At 44.9% G+C, this 26990-nt stretch overlaps 1 protein-coding gene across 2 annotated transcripts; it reads right to left on the bottom strand.

The window, feature by feature from the left end:
* Positions 1 to 146: 146 nt before the first annotated feature.
* On the bottom strand, positions 147 to 26642 carry C1QTNF4 (C1q and TNF related 4). Of its 2 annotated transcripts, none has more exons than XM_084849117.1 (2): positions 26515 to 26642; positions 147 to 1716 (listed from the first exon to the last, which is right to left on the bottom strand). In XM_084849117.1, exon 2 carries the CDS (start codon positions 1712 to 1714, stop codon positions 596 to 598), a length of 1119 nt encoding a protein of 372 aa, XP_084705243.1. In that variant the 5' UTR covers positions 1715 to 1716; positions 26515 to 26642; the 3' UTR covers positions 147 to 595. The 2 variants fall into 2 exon arrangements, with proteins under 2 accessions (XP_084705243.1, XP_084705234.1); XM_084849108.1 differs by having other exon boundaries at positions 26519 to 26642.
* Between the last annotated feature and the right edge of the window lie 348 nt (positions 26643 to 26990).

The following is a 26990-nucleotide window of genomic DNA, read 5'->3' as shown; positions in this document are numbered from 1 at the left end:
AAAATCTGTGCAACTTGGGAAAAGCCGATCCACTCTGCTATCCACTGTGCTATGGGTCAGAGTCATAGAAATCCGAACTCATTTGATTCCGTTGTGGATGTCTCTGACATCCCTAACCACTACATCACACACACAAGCAAATCCAGTACCTTTTGTCTCAGGCTTTATTGAGTTCATTGTTCCATTACATTTGTCCCTCTCTCAGGATGTTTGTTTGCATTTGCAGAGGATGTTGTTAACTCCCAAGTGCCTTGTACAGAGGGCAATCTTTCATAAGCTCTTCTACCTTTTCTGTAGCAGTTCCTTTATTCACATTGCATTTCACTGCTTCTACTTCCCCAAACTACCTCAGGCTTTATGCTTAAATGGAACAGCAATAATGAACAAAACACACATACCCCACAAAGGTCATTCTATGGATGAAGGGGAGAAACAACAATGGCTCTGCAGGCAGGACACAAGCGTGCAGCATAAGGAATGCACTGGACATACAATGGCATGCTCTTAACACTGTCATGTAAATGATGACCTCTGTCCAGGACCTGCACCAGAGTCTGCTGCATCTTGACTTCTCTTAGGCTTTCTGTATTTATGCTTAGAGCCTTGACCCTGGAGACTTGTTGGCATCTGGAGGTGGTTTTGGTTTAGTCTCAGGGTAGACAAGGAACCCAGTGAAGGTGATGTACTTGCCATGGTTGCTATAGGCACCATAGCCATCATGCTGGTGGCTGTAGAGCCAGACAGTATCACCATATTGCAGAGGCAGCATAATGCTCTGACTCTGCATCTCACGCCTCTTGGAGTGGTTGTCATCATAGATCATTGCTTGGACCTCATTGTGGTTCTTCATCAGTTTCACGGACATGGTCTTGAAAGGCATCTTGCCAATGGTGAAGGAGAAATAGTAGGCGCCTGGAACACGACATGTGAAGATGCCACTTGAGAAATTGAAATCTTTCCCAATGTTCACAAACTCTGTGTCAAATGTGATTGGTTCATGGTGGGTTTGCTTCTCATCTGTCCCCAGGAGGCTTTCAGAACGGGCAGCAGAAAAAGCTGAGCGAGGATCCTGTGATCTGCTTGGCTGGTCGGAAAGCAGGTGTCTTTCTGAGACTTCATTCTGGTTGATGGAAAGTTGCTGAATTACATGAGGGGGAGGCCCTGAAGGTTCTCCTAGCTCCTGGGAGCCCACAGCATTTTGAAAATAGCTAGATGTGTCTGGATAGATGAGGTACCCATTGAAAGTTGTATAGGGGCCCACGTTACTGTAGAGGGCATACTTGGGATCTCCATGTAAGCGCAGCCATACTGTGTCACCATAGTCCAACTGCAGCATGGCACTCTGGCTGGCCACCTTCCGCTCTTTACGGTGATGTTCATCGTATACAATCGCTTGCACCTCATTCTTGTTTCTCATCAGCATTACTGACAAATTTTTCTTGGGATACTTCCCAACTGTGAAGGAGAAGTAATAGGCTCCGGGGATACGACATCGAAATAACCCAGCTTTGGGGTCAAAGTCACCACCAATGTTCACATAGACTTTGTCAAAGGTGATCACCATTTCAGTGCTTCCTTCCATGCTGCTGGTTCGAGCAACGGAGAAAGCAGACCGGAATTCGGTTCCAGAATCAGCAGGGAAGCCGTACACAATGGAACAGGCTACGTGGCATAGGAAGCCAAACAAAAGCCGAGCTTTCAGTTGAGTCATCATATCTAAAAGAAAAAAGAATGGACAGTTCAGCTGAAGTATTTTAAGACTGCCTTCCACATTGAGAGTAGGCTCAGAACTGTAGCTCTGCACACTTGAACAGGAACAGATGATAAACAGGAGTGTAGTATTTGAAATCCCGGTGCCAAAGAGATTCTGTGGCAATCCATAAGGCCATTCACAGCTGGTAGTAGCAGCTCAAAAGACTAGGACCAGACTTCTGTGCAGTTACTTGGGAGTAAGCACTACTGAAAACACAATGGGACATAATGCACAGGAGTAAACATGCACAGCCTTGGGCTCTAAGTCTAAAGGCACATCTGTATGCACGCTTCTCCCTCAGCTCAGCTTTGGCTATTAGCGTTCCTGGTGGTTTTAACATTATCTGTTGATGTCGGAAAGTGTGGTGCAGGAAAACCTGGACTGGCACCACAATTGCCTTCATCTGAAGCTGGGCCACAACCAGTGTCAGGAACGGGGAGGCAGTGGAGACTTTTGGGGTCAGATGTGGACCCAACCATTGAATATGTGTCTGCAGGGAAGCTCTCATGGATATTGCTTTTGTAACCAAGCTTTCACTGTCATAACAGCCACATTGTATCTTATATTTTTTTATTTATTGTCCTTTTTAACTAGTATTTGTTTTCTTCCACCTAAACATACCATTGAGCTCTCTCTCCTCCACCCTCCCCTCAGTTTTACAGCAATTTTGTCTTCTTATGTGCAGTGTATTCTTTCTTTTTTTAAAAAAGGAGTGCATGTTGCTGATTCAAGATGTTTTGTCCATTTAGGGCAATGAATCTGGGAACTCTTTGGATGTCAGGATTAAATCCCATAAGGTCATCAGTCAAAGGGCTGCTTGGGTGTCGAGACATGGATGCTTTGTCCTGATTATCAGGATGGCAAGGCTGAAGCAGACAAGTGCATATGGAGCTGCTGAGACAGGGGTGTCTCAATGAAATAAGAAAAAGGAAAAGGATAACAGAAATATAAAAAAGATCTTCCTAACAATAACATAAAATCTTTCATCACAGGAGGGGATCGAAATGATGGGATAAAAACAAGACCATCTACACTACATGTAGACTACAGTGAACAACTATGGCCCACAAGAAACACCGACAAGATGGAACTTAATCCATCCCCCCTCCCCCGTGGTGATACTTATGATTCTAATGGCAAGAGGCCAAAACATGATCTATTGGTGCTTTCTGTCTGAGAACAAGCCTGGCAGTCACTGCACAGCCGTGAAGCGCCTTTCTCTGTCCTTTCTTTGCTGTGCTCATTAAAACATCACTCAATCTGAGAGCTCGATGGCTGGGGTCTCCGGTCTGCCCTGTCTGTCACTTCAGAGCTGTCCCACTGCCAGATGGCGAGTCTATAATTCAGAAGGCTCTTTTGTGGGAGCTGAAGAGTTTCTAAGGCAGAATACTTGTATACAGGAGATACTACAGAAATGATGGGCTTACGGTGTGTGTGTGTGTGTGTGTGTGTGTAAACTCAGAGGCATGAATGAAGTGAAGAGTGTAGACTACAGGTGTAGGGATCTTTTCTAGGGAGACATGCAGACAGGATGAAAAAGACTGAAACCTGATTTTCAGTTCTACTTGCCCTTATTCTCAGGCCTTTATGTCAAATTCCAGATCTTGCTTTAACAAATCTGAACTTATTTATTTTGTTACATTTATATCCCACTTTTCCTCCAAGGAGCCCAAGGGGGTGTGTATGTTCCTCTCCTCTCCCTTTTATGCTGATAACAATCCTATGAGGTACGTTAGTCTGAGAGTTGGTGTCTGGCCCAAAGTGAGAGCTTCATGGCCAACTGCAGGCTAGGTTCTAGCAGGGCTTAGAACCCAGGTCTCCTGAGTCCCAGTTCAACACTCTAACCGCTACACCATACTGGCTCTCTGAACAGATTAATCTTTTGCCTCAAACAGCAGACGTAGTGTCAGAAATAGAAGGAAATATGAGATCCCTGTTATCTAGCTCTGCTGCACACTCAGGGCCAACCCAAGATATTTTGCTGCCTGAGGCAAAGGACAAGATGGTGCCCCCTCTCATTCTATGTACAAAAGCTGACTGGACTGGCAGATGAATCTGTCTTCAGCAGTAATGAGGGGACAGTGTTCTCCACTGAACTTGAAGGCAGCAGGCTAACTTAGGGGGTGCAGAGTAGGCTGCATGGCACCCAGTTCTCTCCTTGAACACCTTGCTGCTGCCTCCCAGCATCTGACGCCTGAAGTGACTGCCTCACCCTGCCTAATGGTAGGGCCGGCCCTGTGCACACTGTATGCATTTCCAGGCAGACACCTCTCATGCAATGCCTTTGTACATCCACTGCCCCAAAACTATGATGATGATCTCTACATGAAGGACTTGTCTCAGCTGTCTAGTGCTGACATGTTATGGAACAGTGAAGATCATGCATACAGCCAACATATTTGCATTCATGGAGCCAGAAAAATATGCCCTCACTCGATGCTGCTTGTTTGTACGTTATGTCTCTTTCTGCAAAGCCTTGCATTTTAGTCTTTATATACATAAATGCTTAAACAAACATATATTTATTTAAAATATTGTTTAATTTTTTATTTAAAGAAAGTGTAGGGTTGAATCCAGATAAATGTGATCAGAATGCCTCTCCTGCATCAGGGCTTTCCCCTTCCTCACTCTCACTGTGCCCCCTTGTGCCTCTTCCCTGAAAAGGTGCTCTTGAAGGTTGGGGGCCCCTCTAGCGTGGTGTGGAATGGACTACCGGGGGGGCTGCAGCAGGAGCAGACAGAGTGGTGAAAATCAAAGGGGCAACTTGTGCAAGTGGAAGTTCTTCCCACTTCTAAAAGGGGTCCTCTGGATCCCAGCGATAATCGCTGCACTGAAAGGCAGGCTATAACCTTCTATCCAGGCTTTCCCAACCGGGCAACCCCCATAATCCCCAGCCAGTGCAACCCTGCTGGTTGGGGATGATGGGGACTGTAGTCCAACACATCTGGAGGGCGCCAGGCTTGGAAAGCTTGTTCTAAACAAACCATAAATAAAATATAACAGGTCCGCTTGAGAAACAAATGTCTCAAAGGAGGCTATACTGAGCTTATTTCTTACACATCTCAGCAGCACCACTGGGCTGGAGCGAGGGGCACATCGTATGGCCCTCCAGATGTTTTGGCTGACAACTCCCATCATCCCTCACCATTGGCAATGTTCGCCAGGGCTGGCCAAAACATCAGGAAGGCCCCAAGTTGCCCACGCCTGGGCTAGAGGAATAGGTATACATTTCAGGCTGGGGACAGTAAGGCAGACCCAATGATCCCATGAGTATTATTCTGTTCATGGAAAAGGAGATTCTGGAGCCTGCTACTGGGAAGGTGAGCACGTGGTTTTTGCTAGCTTCCCCATCCCCTACAGGTCCTGGAAAACCTGCTTCAGAGCACTGAGGGATCCACCAGGACAGCTTGGCAGGTGGCACAGGGGGCGGCAGGGGAAAGGGGCAATTGGCAAAAACAGCCTCCTCCTCCCCTTCCAGATTTCCCTGGAAATCTGCTCTAGATCCACTAGAAACAGGGTGGAAGGAGGCACAGGGGACCGCAGGGGCAATTAGCAACAATGGCCTCTTCCCTTGTGCCTCCTCTGGACTGGGGCCTTTGGATCTAACCCAAGCATGATAAAGAGAGTGAAAAGTGGTGTGAGAAAGGTTTTGCTTCCCAATGTATGACCAGATGTGTTTTTGAAACAATACAGAAACTTGCAAAATGTTTACCAGAGGTGAAAATAGGATGAATTTACACATCACAAAGAGCAATCCCTTTTTCCAAACTCTCTGCAACATGCCCTGCCCCCCATCTGTCTCCTGGCTCAGCCCATGGGTCCTTAGTTCCTTCGAATATTATGACCACAAGATCACCCTGAAGCCCAGGAGAGCTGCTGCATCTTTGTTCATGCTCAGGCTGAGGATGACAGGAAGGGACTGAGCTTGACAGCATTTAGTCAGCTTTGTTCCAAAGCATGTCTTATTTTCTGGGACAGATTCACTGTTTCTCAGAGAGGCAGCTGGTAGCTGCTACTCAAAGGGGCTTGCAGGCTTAAAGACCACTCCATTGGATGTGACCAGCTGACCCCCTGGTCCCTCCAGCAACAACAATTGCCCTGTTACAGCCTCAGAGTTAATTTCTGTGTGAGCAGGTCACTATGGAAATGGCTACATTTAGCCACTTTGCAGCAGTTCTCAGCTGAAATGGCCATTTAGTTTCATTCTAAGCATTTCCAAATAGCCAGAAAATTACTGGGATATTCTCAAATTCCAATCCCATTTTCACAAAGTTAGGACATCAGAATGGGTTGATCTTTTTCTCTATCAATAGATACCTCACCAGAAATTGAGGGGAATATTGGGTCACTTTTCCTCTGTATCTTCTGTAAATACCTATATACATTTTAGCCACACAACTCTCATGAAATGTCTTTGTACACCTGCGGTTCATTCATCTGAGCTGCAGAATTAGTGTTTTTTGCATAATCAAGTAGGCTTGTGGACCACATGATTTGGGTGTTATGATAAAGATCGAGCTGTCACTTTGCATGAAACACCCAAGAAGATCAGAGGCAGCAGGAGAGAATTTGGAGTTTGCACAGCTTTAAGCTCCCCCAGGTTAAAGGGCTCCTTTGGAGGTGCAAAGGGTGGCCCAAAGGCTGCAGCCAGCATTGTTTATATAAGTTCACATTTTTTAAGTACTTTGGGAAAGGATTTCAGTGAGTCTGGATGATAAATGAGCTGATGGGTTCTCTGTAAACCTTATTAATTAATTTAACTTATCTGTCAATTGTTAACAAATAACTGTGTTTATATGGCTGAAGCAGCTGGAGAGTAGCTCAATGGTAGAGCCCCTGCTTTGCTTGTAGAAGGTCCCAGGTTTAATCCCCGGCATCTCCAGGTAGGCAGGAAAATGTAACCCTGGAGAGGAACCCTGCCAGTCAGTGTCAGCAAGGCTAGATGGGCCAATGGCCTGACTCATTGCAAGGTAGCTTCCTGTGTTTCTTATGTTCCACATGTGATTTGTTTTATTGCTATTAAAACAATAAAACAGCCAGCGTAGTGTAGTGGTGACAGTGCTGGACTGGGAGCCGGGAGATCCGGGTTCTAGTCCCCGCTTGGCCATGGAAGCTCACTTTGGGCCAGTCACAGACTCTCAGCCCAACCTGCCTCACAGGGCTATTGCTGTGAGGATAAAATGGAGAGGAGGAGGAGAATGTAAGCCGCCTCGGGTTCCTTGCAAGAGGAAAAAAGGCGGGATATAAATGCAATCAATCAATCAATCAATCAAAAAAAAATAATAATGACCTGGAAGCCAAGAGTCAAAATATTACCAGCTTACACACTGAGTCATTAGTTTCAGCCTCTTTCTAAAATTAAGCATATCACCATTGTTTAGCATGAGGAAAAGAAAATATCAGTAGTATCACGCTGTCTAGAGAGGATTTTTCTGACATCTAGCAAAATCAATACAGACAATGAAGGAATTTATCTTTGCACTGATGTTCATGGTGTTAGAACTGCAGGTGGTATCCAATGAATCCTGCAGCTTTGGAAAGGTGAGCCTTTTTCTAATTATGTAGGCCAGATCTTACTCGAAGACACACCACCATTCTAAATTTGTATCTGGGCAGTGCAGATGTTCCACAAGCACAAGGCCTTTAGACATATGGCTAATGAATTAGACCTATGAATCAAATAAGATGAAATGTTTGCTAGCATAAAACTGTCGCTGAACAGAATATTGTAAGGACATTCCAGCACCTTGCGAGCTGCATAAGAAAATCCTGGTACTTTCTAGCTGGCTGCACTGTAACACATCGCTTTCACCCTAATGTCTAAGGACAGCTGCAAGTGCCTCAATTATATGAATAATCAAAAGCCTGTAAAATGAGCACCCTGCCCACTCTGTGGTTAGCAGCGATATGATAATGCTTTTTCTTTGGTTTGCTCAGGTATTGTATGCTGCCTGTTCCATTCACTGGATTCATGTAACTTGTATGAGATAATGACACGGGGCAGAATCCAATGGGGTGCTTATGCCCCTGCTGATTCCTTTCAGCCCCACTGATTCCCTCCTGCAAGCACTGGGTCCCGCCAATTCTGTTGTGCGAAAGGGAACCAAAAGAGATTCAGTGCTTCCTAGGGGAAGCCCCAAAATGAGTGGAAATGCTAGTTTCTGGAAGGAAACAGGTAAATGGGCCCTGTTATGTCAGCTCAGCTGACCTGCCTCCTTCCAGAAACGAGTGTTTCTGCTTATTTCGGGTTGCCCAGGAAGTGCTAAATTGCTGTTGCACAAGTTGTGGGGGCCACTTGTGCAGTGCAACTGGCTGGGCGGAAGAGATTCAGCAGGGGCGGAAGCACCCTGTTGGATTCTGACCAACGTTTATGATTTGGGTAAATTATCACAGGGGAAAAATCATATCTTAAAGAGCAGAATCTTTTGAAACTAAGGATTTGTTCATGGCAGAAGATTTTCTTTGCCTGATTGCTGAAATGGAGAAAGAACATCTCCCTCTGCTCACCGCTGAGCACCATGGGAGCATAAAGCCTCAATAATGTTTCCTTAATATATGAACTCTGTTGCAAGGACCAGTGGTGGGGTATTCACTTGGAGGCTAGAAGAAATTTTGCTTAGCTTAAGGCCAATTATATAGCTGCTATCACCATCATCATCATCACCATCATCATCACCATCATCATCACCATCATCATCACCACCATCATCATCACCATCATCATCATCATCATCACCACCATCATCATCATCATCACCATCATCATCATCATCATCATCACCATCATCACCATCATCATCTTATTATTATTATGCCAGCACCTGTTAAAAAGCCATCAAGACAGTGCACACCAATTTAAAACCATAAAACCATAAAAAAAGAATGTTAAAAACACTGAAAACATTGGGCCATTTAAACTACACATTTTCAAAGGCCAAATTGAAAAGATGTACCTCTACACCTTTTCTAAAAGCTAATTGTATAGAATCACAGACTAGTAGGGTTGGAAGGGGCCTATAAGACCATCGAGTCCAACCCCCTGCTCAATGCAGGAATCTAAGTCAAAGCATCCCTGGCAGATGGCTGTCCAGCTTCATCTTGAATGCCTCCCTAGGTGATTGGTTCCATTGTTGTCTTGCTCTAACAGTCAGGAAGCTTTTCCTGATGTTCAGCTGGAATCTGGCTTCCTGTAACTTGAGCCCATTATTTCGTCTCCTGTACTCTGGGATGATCAAGAAGAGGTCCTGGCCTTCCTTTCTGTGACAACCTTTCAAGTACTTGAAGAGCGCTATCATATCTCCCCTCGGTCTTCTCTTCTCAAGGCTAAACATGCCCAGTTCTTTCAGTCTCTCTTCATAGGGCTTTGTTTCCAGCCCCCTGATCATCTTTGTTGCCCTCCTCTGAACCCTCTCCAGTTTGTCTGCATCGTTCTTCAAGTGTGGTGCCCAGAACTGGACACAGTACTCCAGATGAGGCCTAACCAGTGCTGAGTAGAGAGGAACTAGTACTTCCCGGGATTTGGAAGCTATGCTTCTTGAGGGAGTGCATTCCATAGTTTGGGGGCAACACAGGAGAAAGTCCTTTCATGCGTGCTTAACAAACAGGCCTCTATGGGTAATATTACCCTCAAAAGGGCCTCTACTGTAGATCTTAATACTCAGGCCGGTCCATAGCGAGAGAGGTGGTCCCTTAGATAGCCAGGTCCTAAGCCCTTTATGGCTTTAAAGGTTAAAATCAAAACCTTGAATTGCACCCAGAAAGCAATTGACAACCAGTGCAGGTCTTTTGGAACAGGTCTAACATTGTCCCGATACTGTGCACTGGTTAGCAGCCTAGCTGCTGCATTTTGCACCAATTTAAGCTTCTGGATACTCTTCAGGGATAGCCCCATGTAAAACACATTGCAATAGTCTAAACATGATGTGACCAAGGCATGGATAACCATTGCCAAGTCGGACCAATGTAGGAAGAGTTGTAGCTGGCACACCTAGCACAATTGTGCAAATGCAGTCCTTGCCACCACCAGCACCTGAAGATCCAAGGCTAGTGCAGGATCAAGGAGCACCCCCAAGCTACAGACCTTCAGGGGGAGCACAACTCCTCCCAGAACAGGTTGAATCCCAAACCCTGAGTCAGGCTTTCTACTTACCTATCTCCATCTTGTCTAGATTTAACCTTTGGTTGTTCACCCTCATCCAGTCCATTTTCAAACCCAGGCAATGTCAAAGGTTTCAACTGCTTCCTTGGTGTTAGGTGACAAAGAGCAATAGAGCTGGATGTCATCAGCATATTGGTGGCACCTTACTTCAAAGCTCTGAATGACCCCTCCCAGCCATTTCATGTAAATATTAAACAACATGGGGGACAAGATGGGACACCATAGGCCAATGACCATGGAGTCCAACAGTAATTGCCCAAGCACCAGCTTCTGGACATGGTCCTACACAAACGAGCAGAACCACTGCAAAACAGCATCCCTGAGGCCCAGCCCTGCCGGGCAGTCCAGAAGAGCAAGCATTGTTTGAGGGGCACATAAGTGGCAATTTACAGGGTTTCCCAAATACTGTTTCCAGAAGGGTAGTCATATTAGTCTGTTGCAGCAAAAACAACGAAGAGTTTTGTGGCACATTGAAGACAAACCAATTCATTATGGCATAAACATCTGTGGATGGGAGTCCACTTCATCAGCTGCCATCAACTGTGTGAAACTGGCCTAGTACCACTATACTATATTGGGTCTTTTCTTCTTTTTTTTCAACCTATCTTCTGCTTCCAAGTCCTAGAAAATATTAGAGTAGGAATATTCCAGACAATTTGTGCATTGTAACAACAATGCATCAACCACATGGGATGTTAATGTTAATATGCCACAGCTGAATGAGCAAATTCTCAATGAAAAATCTTAAGTACTGGAGTCTAATTCCTCAACTTCAGTTTGTCTTGTGCATTCAAAATAAATTCTTTCCAGCAGTTGCTCTGCAGCTTTCTGGTCCCAGAGAGACTCTCTTTTTCATGTTAGAGATTTCTTCCTGTTCTTTGCTGGTGGAAAAAATACACTTTGGCTCCTTTTGGTTCCTGATTATCTTTAACTTCTCCCAGAGCTCCCTTTGATTGGAAAGGTCTCATACCCACAGAGGAAAATGTGCCATCTCCCTTATGAGAATTTGAAATAACAAAACAAAACTGGTTTTGCATTCAGAGACTTTTCTTGGTGTCAAAGCCCTTCAGGATTTACAGTGAACATAAGAAGAAGCTGTCTGAAGACAACCATAATGCTTCCTTTGTCTTTACTCTTCCTGTGTCCTCATGTGGATTCAAACATTTTTTCAGTTCATGTCCTATATATGACAACTTTCAGGTAGAAGATCTAACACTTTAGGCAATTAAGGGTGCCATCCTATGCATGTTTAGACAGAAACAAGTCCTAGAATTCTCAGCATCCCTCCAGCCAGCCATTCTCACTGGGGAATGCTGGGAATTATAGGAAATGTTTTCTATCTAAACATGCATAGGATTGCATCCTCGAAGTCCAGTTCTATGGCCCAACATACAACACCAATACCATTGATCCAGGGTTCCAACGAGGATTTGATCCAAACTTCGCCTTCCATGAACACAAGGGTTCTTCTGCCTAAGGAAGGTTTCTGATCCAGTGGAGTGATCCCACTGATGGAAGGCAGGGAGGTGAATTTTGCCTGTACCCTGTCCCCCTGTAGCCCCCAGTGTCACCTCCTACACTGTTCTGGAGGATTACCCAGCCCTCTGAAGCAGATTTTTGGAAGGTGCAAGGGGCTGCAGGGGGGAGGAGGAACAGGCCAGTATCACCATCCTCCTTTTGTTGGTGGGAACGTCCCCGAGCAGAATTGCTTTCATGGGAAACTTGCACTGGTAGCAACAAAGTCTTGATATGCTGGAATTGGGTTTCTAAAGTGGCACAGCAGGAAAAATCAGCATCATTATTGGCAGTTACCTGTTGCCATGGTGAAATTGTATTATGCAAGGGCACTTCATCGTGCAATCATGGGGGGTTGTTGAGGGGGTTGATGTCCTTTCCACATGGCATGCAGCAGATATAATCTTGCACATGGCTTTCCTGAAATTAAGGGTGGTATGTGACCAAGCTTAAGTATCAGTTTTATTGTGAGGGCATTTGCCACTGTTTGAGTGCTGGAGATAATCTAAATGTACCTGCTTTGACTCTTATCTGACCATAGTTTCCCCATAAGTATTATAGGATACAGATTTTTCCTGGAATGTTCAAAACAGTGTGTGGGACACCTTTCCTTTTTAAGAAATATAGGGAATATATGCCAACGCTATTATTTAGAATTCAAATTTCAGACCAACTAGCATTTAACATGCCGGAAGTGAGCTTTGGGGTTAATAAGCATACCTACTGCCCAATCTGCTCCGCATCTTCCAAGGGTTCTGTGGGCCCCAAAATGTCACTGTACCAGTTGAAATACCTTACTCCCTGGTTGTTTTATACCCAAAGGTAACATGGTTTTCATTTGCTGCTTCATTTCTGGAGGGATTTCGTAACATGAATTTTACCTACAAGGTCAATCATCTTCATACATACATACATGAAAGTGTTTGTTTGTATGTCCTCGATGGACTTGAAAACTGTACATCCGATTGCTATGAAACTTTTAGGATTTGTTCTACTTCTATCTGGGATGGTTTTAGGTGTAGTGAAAATTTCATCCGCCATCTTGAAACAAAATGGTGGCCGATCCAAATTTTTAAAGATGTATAGCTTCAATACCATTTAATCGATTTCAACCAAACTCAGCATGATGATTCAGCACTGCAGTCAGCAAATTTTAACCATACAAGAAATTGCATCTGCCATCTTGAAACACAATGGTGGTCAATCGAAACTTGAGAAAACTCACAGCCCCATATCACTTGATTGAAATAGTTTAGCATCAAATATTTGTCATTCATGTTTCCGCCTGGGTTGCCTCTGCACAAATTACATTTAAAGGTGGGAACACTGATAATGCTTTTGCACAATTTAAGTCCCCCAATGTTGTGCAGTGGGATGCACCTTCAGGTAAAGAGCCTGAGGTCCCACGTGATTGAAGCCTCTGTTTTAACTGGGTGTGCTGCGGGTGAAACTGTATTCCTCTCTGGAATTCTGATAATTCCTTCAGATTATCTGTTTGATTTGAAACAAATACAGTTTCCAGTTAAACTCTGCTTTGCTATGACTATTAACAAATCATAGGGGCAGTCACTGAAATTTGCTGGTTTTGTAGGATACCTACAAACAAATTGTAATTTGTTTGTAGGGATCCAAAAAAGGGAATGGCCTGTTAAATGTAATTTATTACAATAGACTATGTGGCATTGCCTGGTTATACAGAAAAGCACTATCAAATTAATAGCAATTAGTAAACAAAAAGTGAAATTGGCTGAAAAGTAATACAGGTAACCTTTTCATTTCTTTTACATTGTACACCTATCTTCATCAAAACAAAATTTACCACTTAGCACACAATTCCAGGAAGAAAGGGATAATCTGAATCTCCTGCTCCCTGCCCCTGGTCTAGTAACAATCTCCACTGGAACTGGCAGTGCCCTTTGTGTGGTTGTAAGTTTCAGTTCATGCCACACAAGCAAAATCTGCCCTCTGGAAGAACCCCATGTTTCTTCTTCCATGGGACCAATATGCCTGTGCAGGGTCAAACTACATTGCATGGGAGATCTGTGATTTCTTTCTTTTCAGTGAAATGCATCTGCAGGGGACTGTCAATTTGATCAGAGCAGCTGGCAGGGGAGAAAGAAGGCTGTTTAACCCTTTCTTCCTGTGTCATTTTACTGATCAAAATGTCGCCCATCCCACCAGTTGCTGTTTCCTTAATACAGGTATATAAGACACATGTTATCTCCCACACAATATGCAGTTTGGCTCTTATATACATTAAGCATATTTGTCTGGGTTTGTAGCATACGGATGGCTTTACTGAAGGATTGCTAAGAACATCTGCAGCACTTCTACCCATGTGCTAGTTGATACCTCTTCCTAGAGATACTTTTTGCTCTTAGCCAGACAAAAGCACCAGTTCTTTTAAGTAGGTCTGATATGATTTCTCACATTGTATGTTACCCTTCCTCAAAAAGCTTAGGGCAGCATACCTGAGGTGATCCCATGTCCACAATGACATCTTGAGGTAGGTTAGATAGAGAGATTGCGATTTGCCCAAAGTCCAGTGAGCATTTCATGGCTGAGCAGTGATTAAAATCCACATCTCTCCATGTTCACCCACAATGAGTGGTTGTTGTTGTTGTTGTTGTTTAAACATGTTTTTTCAAACAGAAACTGTTTATAACATGGAAAATAAATTGTGAGAATAACTGTTATTTTGACATGTGTCATTCCAAAATATAATGAATACAGACCATTTATTTATTAGGTTGGTATATTGCCAAACGGGCACCTACCCTCAGGGTGGTTACAAGAAAACAACAACAACAAAGTAACAGAAATTACAGTAATAAAAGTATCAAAATAATACAGTATTAAAAATTAAAAGCATTAAACAATATTAAAAATACTGAGAAGCCAGCAGTAAAATTAATAATCAGAGCAATAAATTAAAGATTAAGTGCCTGCTTAAAGAGCATGGTGTCTAAATGTATACAGTTAAGACGCCAGATAGGTCTCTCTGGGAAGGGCATTCCTTCCACAGACGGGGCCCCAATTATCATTTTGCTATCTGTCTTCTCTTATTCTAACATAGCTATTGAGTTTCATCATGCTATCCTTATTTATTTATTACCCCACCTTTCTACCAAATAATAGCACTCAAGCCATACCAGACTTCCAATGTACCAGTCGTTTTAAACAGGAACTCCCTTTCTTTCCAACTAATGTTTTTTGCTGCTGTATGTAAATTAACAATAATGTCTCAATTTCAATCCTCTCCATGTTGTTGAATTCAACATTCTCTCCACTAAACCAGACTCATTCTTATTAACATATGTTTCTCCCAGTGACACCCCTTTTAGTATTCAGCCTTCAAAGTATGTCCAAAGCATCTCAGCAAGGCTTTTTCAACAAAGATATTATTTCATCATTCTCTTCACATGTGGCTAGTTTAATGTTGTCTCTTTTTTCTATTGAGAAATATGGCAAGTATGCTCTAGTAAGCCAGTATTTTAATACACACAACGCAGATAACCTTTGATTGTTAATATTATCAGTAAGGATTTTTGTTGCCAACTTAGCATATGATTTTCACTTTGTATTCATGAGAGAGACTGGCTTCCATTCCCGTAAAAATATAATAAAGTGAATGAACTTGATAAGCATAAGACATTTCAAAGATCACGCTACCCATTGTCAGGCTTATTCTGGCCACAGACACCCCTGCATCCCTCTAACTGCAAAATTATTATTTTTAATGCTAAAAAACTTATTCTTTGGAATCTTTAGTTTCTATTTTAAAAGGCAGTAAACCTAGTAGAACTTTCATTCCGAAGATGATCCTTCATGTTACCCTGATTACCATTTGAATCAGTGATATCTGCTGTAATAGGAGGCCTCAACATATTGGCAGAACGTTAATTCATGATTTGCTACTGCAGCAAGTGTCAATTGATCATATGTGCTTCAGTCTTTCAAGAACCTGGGTAAGGTACAATGTGCAGTTAACTGCCATCATGTTTGTCTTCATAGGGAATGAAAAAGTCCACATTTAGGCTAAAATTCTATGCATGTTTAGACAGAAAAAAAATCCTACAACTCCAACAACAATGGCTGGCTGGGGAATACTGGAAGCTGTAGGACTTTTTTTCTGTCTAAACATGCATAGGATTGCACCCTTAAATGATTTTTACAGGTCTTGCTTATACGGACAAAGTTGCAAATGGATTTTCTTCATCTGACAAATTCCTCAGCTGCCCTCCAGGAAACCAACAAACTAAAAGCTAATCACATACTCTTTAGATCGCAATACTTTCCCTTGGCAACTTGTATGTAGAACACACACACGCACACCACCTGAAACCTGAAGTTAATGTCATCGACTTCGCACACCTTTTGTCAATAAACACCATCCATAACTACTTTTCCAGTATAGGACAAATATCCCTTCATATAATTTATTAAATGAATAATACATCATTAAATGAATAATAAATCAACCATTCCTTCATGGCTTATTAAATCAAACAAGGAGGGGATGTCTGGCTGGGTCCAGGAGGTTGTAAATTCCTCCTTGAGAGAGGGAGTGGTGCTGGCTGCTTTAAAAGAGGTGGTAATCAGGCCACTCCTGAAAAGCCTAACATGGACCCAGAGGATGTTAATAATTATAGGCAAGTGGCCAACATCCCCTTCCTGGGCAAGGTGCTTGAGCAGGTGGTTGCAGGACAGCTCCAGGCACTCTTGAATGAAAGGGATAACCTAGATCCATTTCAATCAGGCTTCAGGCCTGGTTTTGGAATGGAAACTGCCTTGGTCACCCTGTGGGATGACCTCTGCCGGGAGAGGGATGGGGGAGTGCGACCCTGTTGATTCTCCTGGACCTCTCAGCAGCTTTCGATACCATTGACCATAGTATCCTTCTGGAAGGGTTGTCTGGGTCGGAAGTTCGAGGCACTGCACTGCAGTGGTTCCACTCCTACTTGGATGGCTGATTCCAGAAGGTGGTGCTGGGGGATTATTGCTCTGTCCCTTGGCAGTTATGTTATGGGGTTCCATAGGGCTCTGTTTTATCCCCTCTGATGTTCAACATTTACATGAAACCGCTGGGGGAGGTTATCCGGAGGTGTGGGCTGAGGTGCCATCAATATGCAGATGACACCCAGCTCTACCTCTCTTTCTCATCAAACCCAGGTGAGGCAGTGGCTGTTCTGAATCAGTGCCTGGGCATGGTAATGGACTGGGTGAGGGCCAATAAACTGAAACTCAATCCAGACAAGACAGAGGTACAGTTAGTGGGTGGTTCGTCTGCCCAGCTAGGTGATATTCAACCTGTTCTGGAGGGGGTTACACTCCCCCTAAAGGATCAGGTTCGTAATTTGGGGGTGCTCTTGGATCCAGAACTGTCACTTGAGGCACAGGTGAACTCAGTGGCATGGAGCACTTTTTATCAGCTTAGGCTGGTATACCAACTATGCCCTTATCTGGACAGATAGCCTAGCTACAGTTATCCATGCTCTGATAACTTCTCATCTGGATTACTGCAATGTGTTATACGTGGGGCTGCCTTTGAAAACGGTTCGGAAACTGCAGCTGGTCCAAAATAGGGCAGCAAGATTGTTAACAGGGACCAGCCAATGAGCTCATATTATGCCAGTACTTTTCCAGCTGCACTGGCTGCCAGTCCATTTCCGGGCCTGATTCAAAGTGCTGGTATTAACATTCAAAGCCCTTAACAGCTTGGGGCCAGGTTATCTGAAGGATTGCCTCCTCCCATATGTGCCTGCCTGGACCTTAAGATCATCCTCAGCGGCCCTTCTCCTTGAGGCCCTGCCAAAGGAAGTGAGGCGGGTGGCTACCGGGAAGAGGGCTTTTTCTGCTGTGGCACCCCGGCTGTGGAATGAGCTCCCTAGAGCGTTCGCCTGGCACCTATGTTGTATTCTTTCCTGCACCGGGTGAAGACCTTTTTATTTTCCCAGGCATATTAGCTTTCTAGACTTCTAGCTTTGCTGTATTAAATCTTTATTTTAAATCTCTGCATTGCTGCTAGGTTTTATTCTGGTTTTATTCTGGTTGTATTGTTATACTGTGGTTTTAATGTTTTATATATTTTATATTGTTTTATTATGTGCTCTTTGGTTTTAATTTTTGTGAACTGCTCAGAGAGCTTCAGCTATTGGGCGGTATAGAAATGAAATAAATAAATTATTCTTCATAATTTTCTAGAGGAGCTCCAACTAAGTAAGCTTTATAACACTTATTCTATTCATTCTAATAACAAGCCTGTGAGTACTATCATTCCTCTGTCAAAGTTGGTCAATAACCTCTGAGGAAGGCATCTTCCAAGGTCACTCGGTGAGTATGGCCAGGAGAAATTTGGACTCGGGTCTCACAAGTACAAATCCAGTATGCTCTCTGCTGAACTCAGTGACCATCTTCCTAATACTATTAAGCAGGTTTGCCCTGCTGATTCCTGGAATCACATTTGGGTCAAATTCAAGTCAGAGATACAAAATAGGTAAAATTATATAATTTATGAGACCAGCTTCTCTTACTGGAAGAATAACTGGATCTATGGAAAGATACCACCTTACCTGCTTTGTATTTCTGATTCCTGTGCAGCAGCTACCACCCTTTGTAACCGGATTAGGGAAACAGGTGGGGGCAGGTGGGAGATGTAACACATCTTTTTCTCTTGGAGCACTGACACACTAGGCATGGCTTCTACATAGCTTGCATGGATTCTAGAATAGCTGTTAAGTCCAAGCAAACTTTTCCCCCTACAGTCATCATCAACAGTCCCTCTTGAGACCTCATCTGAGGACAGCTGAGGCAGGGATTCTAGCATTTGACAAATGCCTGAGACCAATAGGGGGATCACGATCACCACCATCGAAGTGAGATTAATGCCATCTCTCCCTACTTCTCTCCCTTAGCCTTTGCAATCAGTTCCAGCCCTTAGACAAATCTCTCTGCTGCTGAGCTCTGTGATCAGCCCCTGCTCCTGGCTGGGTTATTCCTACTGGAAGCCTCAATCCTTTGATCAGACACAGCAAGGATTTTTCATCTTGTTTCTTACTTACGAGAACATGCACATTTGCAAAGGGTAGGCGGGGGATAGTGAAGGACTACTGAGGTATCAGAACTGGCATGTGAGAGAACACACACAAGTAGGTGTGGGGAAATACCAGCAGGCTGCATGTAGATAACTGGACAAGATGAGCATTCCTGAGTAGCAGTGCAAAAAGATGACTGTTGCATATACCTGGATTCTAGAGTTGCAACACTGGCACTGCAAGACCACAATCTGCAGCCTTGTGCTAACAGTAGGACTTTCTTGTACTGCCCGTGAAGCCACTGGCTCTGTGGTGGCTGTCTCCTGCCCCCAATGTGGCAGGGTGCTGCTGCATAAGGTACTTGCATCATGCTGCCAGGAATGACAATGAAGCAGGTCAAGAATGAGAAGGCTGGATCCCCTTTAGATCTCTTGTATAACATCTTGTGGGCCTTTCAGGTGGCACCTGACCTGGGACAACACTGTTCTGGCTCCACGTGAGATGACAGAGCTGTAGGGAAGGTTTTCCTGGTTCTTCCTTGCCAGGGATAGGCTGCTACATCTATCATGGAACCATACGATTGGGCTTTTAGATAGCAGTGTGCTTCTCGTTATAAGGGAGCAGTCAGCCTTTCTGATTGCTCCCTAGGAATCTGGGATCTTTGAAATTTCTAGGGCAACCAAGAAAGCGAGGGAGATAGAAACAGTTGTGAGAGTGGGCATGAGTAAAGTGCGTGCTCATGGAAGTGTTCCATGCACACCCTGTCATGTATAAATGCAGTTACCATGGGAGCTGGACCATCCTCATGTAGAGTGATCAGTGGCCTGGACAGGTGCATTACTGACATACTAACTCTTCATGCACATGGTCCAACTCCTGGTAAGTGTGTTGATATGTGACAGGGCATTTGTGGAATGTTAACATGGGCACAGGCTGTACCCATGGGCACTATCCTGTCTTTTTTGGTCCCTTATTATTATTATAAGTCTTCACTTCTAAGAACTAAAATCTTCTTTACTTTGTCTTCATGTTTAAGGACTGAACTATTCAAAGGATGAAGATCCACCTACAGCTTGCCACACTACTGCCCTGTGTTACAGATATTTGTTTTATGTAGGGAATGTTTCCAACAAAGGGTAGGTTCAAACCAAATAGAAACATACTAAGCATCATTTGCTTTGGGCTATGTTATGGTTCATGTTAGAAAGAACTGGGCTTTTGGAAAGCAGTGCTGAGGAGTTCAGACTTTAGCTTCTTGAGAGGGTAGACTGGATTCCAGTGAATTCAAAGCTAGTGCAGGAGAAGCATAAGAATAGGATGGGAAGGCAGTAGGCATGTACGAATCCCTTACCTTGTTCCAGGTGGGGGTGTCCGCGGTGGGGGGGAGGCAATCCGTCCCACCCCCTAGAATCTTCCACGGCTGGCTCTGCTCTGTGGTAAGTCTGCGGAGCTGCTGGCCAGGGCCGGCCGCTGCCTGACTTCTGGCCACGGCCAGTCTTCGGACGCAAATGGCATCCGGCATAGCGGACACCATTTGCGTCCCCTGCCTTTTGCCATGATAGGCTACGTAAATCTTTACATAGCCTATCATGGCAAAAGGCAGGGACGCAAATGCGTCCGCTACGCTGGACGCCATTTGCATCCGAAGAGAAGCAGTGGTGGATGGCGGAGGGCAGCTGGATGGACCGGACCTGCTGACGACCAGGTAGGGTCCATCCCGGGGGGATTCCACGGGGTGGCGGGGGGGGGGTAGTCCATTCCGCCACGGACTCCGGGGGGCTGGATTCTAAAGAATCCGGACTCATTAGAGTCCATGGCAGATTTCTCCGCCATCCCTAGATGGCAAGGTTCCTATATTCTCTCTTATCAGATGTCAGTTGGCTAAGCAGTAGTAAAATGAAAAAGAAAACAAAACTCAACATTTTGAAATCTGGCATGTTTCTGACACATAAGCTTGTCGAATTTAAAAGTAGGCAAATAGCCTTGAAACCCATAAAGGTCTGGTTTTCATAGATTCATAGAATAGTAGGGTTGGAAGGGGCCTAGAAGACCATCAAGTCCAACCCCCTGCTCAATGCAGGAATCCAAGTCAAATGATCCTTGACAGATGGCTGTCCAGCTTCATCTTGAATGCCTCCAGTGTGGGAGAGCCCACTACCTCCCTAGGTAATTGGTTCAATTGTCATATTGCTCTAACAGTCAGGAAGTTTTTCCTGATGTTCAGCCGGAATCTGGCTTCCTGTAACTTGAGCCCATTATTCCGTGTCCTGCACTCTGGGATGATTGAGAAGAGAGCCTGGCTTCCTCTCTGTGACAACCTTTCAAGTACTTGAAGAGCGCTATCATATCTTCCCTCAGTCTTCTCAAGGCTAAACATGCCCAGTTCTTTCAGTCTCTCTTCATAGGGCTTTGTTTCCAGCCCCCTGATCATCTTTGTTGCCCTCCTCTGAACCCTCTCCAGTTTGTCAGCATCCTTCTTAAAGTGTGGTGCCCAGAACTCGACACAGTACTCCAGATGAGGCCTAACCAGTGCTGAGCAGAAGGGAACTAGTACTTCCTGGGATTTGGAAGCTATACTTCTATTAATGCAGCCCTTGGCCTTTTTTGCATTGGCCTTTTTTGCAGCCACATCACATTGTTGGCTCCTATTCAGCTTGTGATTTACAACAATTCCAAGATCCTTCTCGCTTGTAGTATTGTTGAGCCAAGTACCCCCAATCTTGTAACTGTGCATTTGGTTTCTTTTTCCTAGGTGCAAAACTTGGCAATTAGCCCTATTACATTTCATTCTGCTGTTTTCTGCCCAGCACTCCAGTCTATCAAGATCACTTTGAATTCTGTTTCTGTCTTCCAGGGTATTAGCTATCCCACCCAATTTTGTGTCATCTGCAAATTTGATCAGCAATCCCTGCACCTCCTCCTCCAAGTCATTAATAAAAATGTTGAAGAGAACTGGGCCCAGGACTGAGCCCTGCGGTACCCTGCTTGTTACCTCTCCCCAGTTTGAGAAGATCCCATTGATAAGCACTCTTTGAGTCCAGTTCTGTAGCCAACTGTGGATCTACCTGATTGTTGTTTCATCTAGCCCACTTTGAGCTAGTTTGCTCATCAGGAGATCATGGGGCACTTTGTCGAAAGCTTTGCTGAAGTTGAGGTATATTATGTCCACAGCATTCCTACAGTCCACAAAGGAGGTTACCTGATCAAAAGATGAGATCAGATTAGCCTGGCAGGATTTGTTCTTGACAAATCCATGTTGGCTTCAAGTAATCAGTACGTTGTTTTCAGGGTGCTTACAGATGGATTACTTTATCATCTGCTCCAGACTTTTCCCAGGGATTGATGTGAGACTGACTGGTCTGTAGTTCCCAAGTTCCTCCTTTTTGCCATTTTTGAAGACAACATTAGCCCTCCTCCAGTCATCTGGCACTTCACCCGTCCTCCATGATTTCTCAAAGAGAATAGACAGTGGTTCTGAGAGTTCTTCTGTCAGTTCCTTTATTACTCTAGGATGCAGTTCATCTGGCCCTGGAGATCTGAACTCATTCAAAGTAATTAGGTGTTCCTTGACCATATGCCTATCGATCTCAAGCTGCAATCCTGCCCCTTCAGCTTGTACTTTGCCTTTGCCAAGGGGCTCATAGACCCTCTTTCGGGAGAAGACTGAGCCAAAGTAGGAATTGAGCACTTCTGCCTTTTCCTTGTCATCTGTTATCATTTTGCCATCCTTATTTAATAGCTGAACCACCATTTCTTTCCTCTGCCTTTTACTATGCACGTAGCTGAAGAAAGCCTTTCTGTTGCTTTTAGCATCCCTCGCTAACGTTATCTCGTTCTCAGCTTTAGCCTTCCTGACGCCATCCCTGCAATTCTGTGCTACCTGCCTGTACTTTTCCGTTGTAGCTTGTCCTTCTTTCCACTTCCTATATGTGTGCTTTTTTGTTTTCAGGTCATGTTGAATGGCAAATTTTGAGAACTGAGTAACAAAATCCTACAATGAAGCCTGGAGTACTGTAATCTGCCCAGAACCTTGGAAAGGAAAGATAGGTTAAAAGTAAAAATATTTTAAAAGAATTAATTGATAGCCTTGCTGTTAATCTGCATTTCTCTAAGCATAACCAGGATGCGTATTTTTCATGTATCTACATACAGGTTCCATTATGCAAGTTGGTACTCTAAGAACTCAGCTTTCATATGATTCATATATTCCACCTTGCAAGGCTGCACAGAAAGGCTTGGTAAATGTATGGGCAGTGTCTAATGAAGACTCAAGTCCTTTCCAGATTATTTCTTTTTTCTTGGTGAGGATGCAATCTGACTGTTGTGCACAGTCCAGACAACATTTTTCTACAGTGTACAGTTCTGTTTCAGTGAAAATTGCATTTTCCAAGTCCTCAAACAACAGTATTAAGTTACTGAGGAAGTGTGATCTCCCAGTCTTTGCAAATGCAAGAGTTGTGCGGAGAGTGATTGTGCGAGTGTTTGCAGCTATTAGATGGTCCCTGTGACATCACCACGGCAACATGTGGCACAAAGCCATTCTGTGAGTTTTAAATGTTAGCCACTAAGCCTGCAATCATACACACTTACCTGGGAGTAAGCCCCATTTATTTATTTGTTTGTTTGTTTATTGAATTTCTTAATCGCCCATCTGGCCAGTCACCCGGCTACTCTGGGCGATGTACAGCAATAGTTTTGAAACAATAACATTCTACTTTAAAACATCGTATTTCTAAAAATACCCTAATCCACCCCAAATGCTTGCCTGAACAACCATGTTTTTAATGCGTGGCGGAAGCTTATTAAAAAATTCTATGGGACTTACTTCTGAGTAGACACATATAGGATTACACTGTATGTAAGCTTTATTTTCTTAGTTCTTCCCTTCTTACATTTGAAGGCTGTACACCCCCCTCTTCACCAACTGGGCACTAAGAAGTATTATTTCCATTGCAAATTCCCCTGCCCCAGATCCAACCCAGATTCTCTGTATAAGCCCTAAGAAACCAGAAAAGGACTATGGTGCCTTTCAGTAGGGCTTCAGTGCTAGACCAGCACTGTGTCATGCTTGCAAGGGCTACTACTTCTTCTGAGCCTCCCAACCCTCACTGGGCTGGCCCTGCCATTAGGCAAGTGAGGCAGTCATCTCAGGAAGCTGAGCTGGGTTTCCACGAAAGGGCAGCCAATTGATTACTGTTGTGTTTTTAGTGCTAGGGAGGGGGAGAAGTGCTTGTGGGATTTTCTGCCACAGGTGCCAGAATAACTTGTCCGGCCTTGGATGCTATTCACCTTTACTACAGAGGGAGCATTTGCAGCTGTGCCTCAGGCTGGCCCCGACCTTCCTTGGTTCCTTTGTCCCTTCCTCTCTTGCTTTGTTTCCCATCACTCACCCCTTCACAAACTTATCAGGGGTGAGCAACTTGTGGCCCTCCAGATGTTTTGGCCTACAACTCCCATCAGCCCTCACCATTGGCTATGCTGGCTAGGTCTGATGGGAGTTGTAGGCCAAAACATCTTGAGGGCGACCCCTGCTCCAAATCAATTGAACACCAGAACTGAAGAAGTTGAGTGTATTTGCATCTATTTAACTATATTGCATAACTGATTCAGGACACCAAACCTGGATGCCAGGATCGTGTGTGCGTGTGTGCGCGCACGCATGTGTGTTTTATGGGTAATGTGTGTGGGAATGGTGCATGAAGAAATATGATTAGTTATTGGTTTAACTATTATACAATCAAGATGTTACGGTTAACATTTCAGACAAATAAATGAACTGACATCTATGAGTACTGATAACATTCCTTGGTTTGCCCTGAACTCCAAAATTTCAATTTTTCATTCAAATTCATGATGCCAGCAAATATAAGACTTGTAAAGGACTGCGAGTTTTGTAGGTGTTTTGTTGTTACTTATTCCCTGTGATCATGACATGCCATTAATATTCACAAATGAGTCCTGAGACCTCAAAAGGATGACTAAGGTAGACTTATGTGTGATTGCCCAATGGCCTCACACTGAAGTGCTGAGATATTTTCCTCCCAGAGTTTTTGAAACTGAGACCCTTGGTGTACTGTATTCAGACTGGCCCAGATTCATTTTCCTGTATTAATTAGCCCTTATTTCTTTGGTATGGGTATAGAAATAAAGACAGGTGCCTATCTGGCTAAATGGGATGATATCCTCAAAAGCAGAATATGTTAAAATGTTGTTACACACCAGCTCCCTGGAGAAGAGAAGCTGCAGGAAATTACTGTAGCACCAAAATGAATAATTGAAGCAAAGTGCATTCAATATGTGCATAAACACAGAGGTCAGGGTGCAGCCTCCTAACCAGCTGGCAGTGCAGAAACTCACAATGAAAGTGCCAGATAGATATCTTTCTCAGGAGAAGCTGACCCACTTTCCTGGGAGCTTTGAGGAGAGCTGGGGAAGTGGTCACAGCAAGGACCGTGGCAACGTAATACTAGATTTGGCCAGCATCTCAATCAGAAGACAATCGTTTTGCAAAAACATAGGGTGTGGAGGAGGGATGTAACCCAATTAAACAAGAACACTAGCCCCAGGAACATCCCCTGGATTTAACACTCCCCTTGTACTCCTTACTTGCTGAATGGTGGCCATGTGTCTTACTTTACAGAGGACAGTCCTCTAATTGAAGGACTGTCAGAGCACAGTCTTCTGTTTGAAGACATTCTAGTTTTGAAGGACTGTCCAGTCCAGGTCCAGTTTAAAGATACAGAAGTGTGAGCAGAGGCCTTTGAGTTGCCCATCAACAGCACCTGGACAGCTGGCTGAGCAGGCACCTGGTCATACTTTCCCTTGCTATGGTGAGATGTATTGTATTTTTTAAAAAATTATAGTATTTCTAAAAGTGAACCTATATACATTAGTGTGTACACATTTTATGCAGATCTGTGCCCTCTATTGCCCTCTTTTTTGGCAATGCATTTCCTCTTTTGGGGCGACGTGTAAGTGGTCACCCAAACAGGGCTAGGATCTGATGTGTTTACCCACAAGGCACACCTGCTGGAAAAATTGGCCCATCGGATGCCTGCCTCCCTCAGATTTCGACTCCAGAGACAGAAGAGGATCTCTGCGGATCCCTGCGCTCCTTCCCAGATCATCTTGTGAGATTGAGGCCGAGATTCTCACTGTCACCACTGCCTTCAGGTATTTGTACCATTCTATAATTCACCAGCCTGTCTAGGGTGGCTCTTGTTATAACCCTAGCCCCACAAATAAAAAGCCCACAGAACTATAAGGGTTCTGGGAGACAAGGCTGGAGAGAAGATGCTATTCCACACTAGAATGGTGGAGGCCAAGTCAGCAGCAGAGCGACACTCCGAGTCGTGCATTGTCAAGTATCTCAGATTGAAGGGATGCCTTTAATTTTTTTTAAGCAACAGAATTCACACTTCCACGCAATATAGAGATGTTCACCCCACCCCCACCCCCTTCAGCAAGCATAACTCTGAAACATCCCTTATTTTTGACATTTTGATATGGCAGCTTCCCAGATCAATGACAGGAGTGGGGAAGACGATACCTGGAGAATGAGTTACCTGTACGGGCCTTCGGGTGAGTGAGTGGAGCTGACCAAAACAAGCTGAGGACTAATCGTGCGTGTGTGTGTGTGTGTCTGCGTCCCTGTCTTCATCGCCAAGATTCTGTATTGGGCTTACGCCTGCAAGCTCCACCAAGACCTCATTCTAGACCAGAACAAAGCTCCATAAAGATAGATCATGCATCAAACCGGTAATCCCACCTGCTCCTGAATTCTCAAGGACCCCCGCCCCCCTTTCCCTCTTCCCCAGTGGGGCAGTCCTCTCCCACCCCCGCCCCTGCGCAGAGGGAGAATGCTTCTGACAACCTCCCCCCCGCCACATTCACCATCCACCCCAGAAAGCGACCACTGTATCAAAGGGGGTGGGGGAGGGAGAGGTCGGAAAAGCAGCCCCAAGCCGCCTCCGCCCGGGTCTGGCCACGGAGGCTGCCCGGGGAGCTGCGGGAGCTGTTGATGCTGGTGGGGGGCGGGCGAGCGGGCGTCTTACCTACCTCCTGCTGAAGCCGTCGCTCGCTGTCAGGTGCTGGAGGAGGCGGGAGCGAGCCGGCCGGACAGCTGCTGCTTCCCGCTGCCTGGAGCTCTGGCTGCCGCCGCCGCCGCCGCCGCTCCCGCACTGACAGCTTTGAGGCGCGCAGACGCAAAATCCGGCGCAAAAGCAGTGGCCGAAGGAGGGGCCGGACGGGGGAGCCCAGGCGGGCCAGCGGCGGGCTTGCGCCCTGATCAGCCTGGGCCACGCCGCTGCTAGAGACTCGTCGGAGGTGGTTCCTCGGGGCTCTTTCCCAGGGCGCTGGGAGCCCATTTTTCTGATCCCCCCCGCCCCCCTCGCGTGGGCAAGCACGACATGCGGAGATTCAACAGGTGCAGCTTTTCTCCAGCGGCGGGGAGATGCAGTCGTGGCGGCAGCGGCACCTGCTGCATTTCTGCCTGTCAAAAGCACAGCGCCTCTGAGGCTGGCCTTGTCCT

Source organism: Heloderma suspectum, chromosome 1 (genome assembly GCF_057233095.1).
Source record: "Heloderma suspectum isolate Gila_16-S chromosome 1, 16-S_ref, whole genome shotgun sequence".
NCBI classification, from domain to species: Eukaryota; Metazoa; Chordata; class Lepidosauria; order Squamata; family Helodermatidae; genus Heloderma; species Heloderma suspectum.
Note: the sequence above shows the minus strand (reverse complement) of the source record. Positions and strands in the feature narration are given on the sequence as shown.